Genomic DNA, 3,825 nt, shown 5'->3' with positions numbered 1-3,825 from the left:
CTTAGCCATTTTACCTGAATAGCGATGAGTAGTGTTAGCCATTTTACCATACAAATTGAACTCTAAATCTGATACAGTTGCAACTGCTACACCAGCTGACACAGCAGCCAAAGCTAAAACCTGCACCAGAAATGGTTTTCTTAAAAAATATGAACTCTCCCTGCAAGCTTCTTGAAAATCACAAGACAGCCTAAAGTCAATCCACACTATAGGCTTCCCGATCCAACCTTTTCTCTGTTAACTGCGTACCTTTCCTACCATTAGACCAAGTGAATTTATTTCCAAGAGTAGGGATATGGATGTAATGATTGGAATCAGACCAATGAAAGAAATCCTGCAATTGAGTGATGACAAAGAATATGAAGCCGACGAACATTTACGCGGAATTTCAAACTTTGTTGAAAGTGCTGATGGAAAATGGGCTTATAGCAGCACAGGAGTATTTCTAGGAAATGAAAAAGCTGATTATGTGGCAAGAAATGTTTTCTCTTTGAATATTAATGAGTCTTCTGGACACTACTACCAAACAGCCCGCATTGCGCCGATATCTCTTAACTACTTTGGATTTTGTATGATGAAGGGAAATTATAATGTGAAACTTCATTTTGCTGAGATAATGTTTTCTAATGACCGGACTTTTAGCAGTTTTGGAAGGCGCATATTCGATGTTTCAATTCAAGTAAGTAATGAATACACAACTACTTCTTTCTTAGGCTTTGTTTGGTAAGTATCTTAATCAAGCACTTATAGCATAAACTTTTATCATATAAGTGCTTGCTTGTGTATAACCTATTTCTATAAAAAAAGATACCACAAAATCAAACCCTTCTCATTTTAAAGCTATTTTCATAAGCTATCTTATAGAGTTTATGGAATTTAGTTGAAAACAGCTTATGGACATATCTTAAGCTGTTCCTATAAGCTCTTACAGACAGTTCTGCTTGTACTTATGTCCGTAGATAAACTCAAATAAACCAATCCAGACCGGCGCTTAGTTTCTAGTTTCGACCAAAATGTTGCTCATATTTTGTATCTGGTTTCTAACAAATCTAAAGTTCCGAATTTCAAAACTATATAATGACAGGGTCGTAAATATTTAAAAGACTTTAACATTATGGAAGAAGCCGGTGGAGTTGGCAAGGGAATTACTCGGGACTTTAACGTTGATGTTAATGATAGCACCTTGCAAATCCACTTATCATGGGCAGGAAAAGGAACTAATGCAGTCCCTATGAGAGGTGTATATGGACCTCTTATATCTGCTATCACTGTGACCCCAAGTAAGTACTAGTTTTCATATCATTTTGATTTCATAACCTTCTGTCAAATATACCAATTAAACTACATTGTATTTCATATTCTTAAAATCATTTATACTTTGCTTTAGACTTTAAAATTCCTTCGAATCGGTTGTCTGCCGGAGCAATTGCTGGAATTGTGATTGGATCATTGGCAATTGTTTTGCTGATACTTTTTGTCCTTTGGAAGATGGGTTACATTTTTCGGAAAGATCAAACAGACAAAGGTAAGATTTTAGTTCTAAGTAAATAAAACATTTTCATGGTTGAACCATGGACCGCTTTATTTTCACTTCTTGTTCCTGAGTAAACCACTTATCTTATTGCAGAACTCCTAGAATTGGAAACAGGTTATTTCAGTTTGAGACAAATTAAAGCTGCTACTAATAACTTCGATCCAGAAAATAAGATAGGTGAAGGAGGATTTGGGCCAGTTTACAAGGTAAATTTAGATAAACTATATGTTAAAAGCTTTGAAAGGTTATCCTCAACTATGATACTGAAGGCATTGCCTATTTCGCAGGGTATATTGTCAGATGGTGCTGTGATTGCGGTTAAACAGCTCTCGTCCAAATCAAAGCAAGGGAACCGCGAATTCATAAACGAAATAGGCATGATATCTGCTTTGCAGCATCCCAATCTTGTGAAACTTTATGGATGTTGCATTGAAGGAAACCAATTGCTGCTTGTATATGAATACATGGAGAACAATAGTCTTGCTCGTGCTCTTTTCGGTAAGGGCTTCATGTAACAGATTTTGGTTGTCTATATATGTTTCTGATAAGTTAAAATCAAACTTTAAAAGACAACTTTTCTTCTAGGTAAGCCAGAACAAAAGTTGAACTTGGACTGGCGCACGAGAATGAAGATTTGTGTAGGGATAGCAAGAGGTTTGGCCTATCTTCATGAGGAATCAAGGTTGAAAATAGTACACAGAGATATTAAGGCAACTAATGTCTTACTCGATAAGCATCTGAATGCCAAAATCTCTGATTTCGGTTTAGCCAAGCTTGACGAAGAAGAAAACACTCATATCAGCACGCGAATAGCTGGGACAATGTTAGTATTATACGACAATATTATAAAGTTTTGAATCCTAAAGACTTTGTTTATCATTCGTTGGCTTACACTCATAGATTTAAATTGCAATTGTGGCCGCATGGACTGTAGTTGTCTACAATTTCCGGTCATGCTTGCAATGTTAACTACAATCTATATATTTCTTGCTGCTATAATCATTTACACAGTCTTATCTAGAAATTGTTTCATTAAGTTTTTTAAAATCTCTGACACAAACCTACAAAACGTTTCCTTATCAGAGGTTACATGGCTCCTGAGTATGCAATGCGGGGTTACTTAACCGACAAAGCAGATGTATATAGTTTCGGAGTTGTAGCTTTAGAGATTGTTAGTGGAATGAGCAACACAAATTATAGGCCAAAAGAGGAATTTGTTTATCTTCTGGATTGGGTAAGCTACACTTGGTATCTCTTTTCATTGTAATTTCCTTTGTTTCAAAATTTATAATTACTATATCTTGCATGTCATTTAAGGCCTATGTTCTCCAAGAACAAGGAAACCTTCTGGAATTGGTGGATCCAAGTCTTGGTTCAAACTACTCAGCTGAAGAGGCCATGAGAATGCTGCAATTGGCACTCCTTTGCACCAATCCATCTCCAACTCTTAGAGCACCAATGTCATCGGTCGTGAGCATGCTTGAAGGAAACACTTCAATTCAAGCACCGATAATCAAGCGAAGCGATAGTGCTAGTGGCGCAAGATTTAAAGCCTTTGAGCTTCTATCACATGATAGCCAAACTAATGTTTCTTCAACATCTTTACAAGATAGTAGAGAGCTAAGAGGCAAATCAATGGATGGACCATGGATTGATTCTTCCATATCATATCCAAGTAAAGATGATTATTCTTCATCTGATAGGCTTATTTGAGATTTGATTATTCTTCCATATCATATGCAAGGCTAAATATTATTATAGACTTTTCTATGTTGACTTTAGGGTCGGTGACACGGACGCTATCTTTTTTTTTCATGAGTTTTATAAATTGACCTCAATGCCAGTCGATCGATGCATACAAAAAATGTTGACTTTTTTTGTTGACTTTAGAGTCGGACAGGGCAACGCTAAACATAATATTGACTTTTCATGGTTTTGAAACAATATAGCGTCAGTCCCATTAGTGTCCGCGTTAGCCTCCGTTCCACCGAGGCTACGTAGCCTCGGTGTATCTTCAGCCGACGTTACACAGTAGCTTCGCACCTTTTATTCAAGGCCCGACACCGACGCTAAACCGACGCTAACCACATATTAGTGTCTGTTTTTCCACCTTTAGCGTCTGAAAGTGGCCGACGCTAATAACTGTTTTTCTAGTAGTGGTAGTTAAACTAACATCTTAGAGCATCTGAACCAGGATCAAATTGTAACACCCCTTTTTCTACCCCAAATTATTTAGCATATAATCAGAGTAAATAAGCACGCATATAAAGAAAAGGGCGTCACATCGACGT

The 3,825-nt window shown here is 36.9% G+C and overlaps 1 protein-coding gene across 1 annotated transcript; it reads left to right on the top strand.

Moving 5' to 3' along the window:
• The first annotated feature begins 295 nt into the window (after positions 1–295).
• On the top strand, positions 296–3,250 carry LOC127136958 (probable LRR receptor-like serine/threonine-protein kinase At1g53430). Its single transcript, XM_051063462.1, has 8 exons — positions 296–679; positions 1,085–1,280; positions 1,388–1,525; positions 1,628–1,740; positions 1,822–2,032; positions 2,120–2,357; positions 2,618–2,768; positions 2,852–3,250. Exons 1-8 carry the CDS (start codon positions 296–298, stop codon positions 3,245–3,247), a joined length of 1,827 nt encoding a protein of 608 aa, XP_050919419.1. The 3' UTR covers positions 3,248–3,250.
• Positions 3,251–3,825: the final 575 nt, after the last annotated feature.

The sequence above is a fragment of the Lathyrus oleraceus genome, chromosome 4, assembly GCF_024323335.1.
Source record: "Lathyrus oleraceus cultivar Zhongwan6 chromosome 4, CAAS_Psat_ZW6_1.0, whole genome shotgun sequence".
Taxonomy (NCBI): Eukaryota; Viridiplantae; Streptophyta; class Magnoliopsida; order Fabales; family Fabaceae; genus Lathyrus; species Lathyrus oleraceus.
Note: the sequence above shows the minus strand (reverse complement) of the source record. Positions and strands in the feature narration are given on the sequence as shown.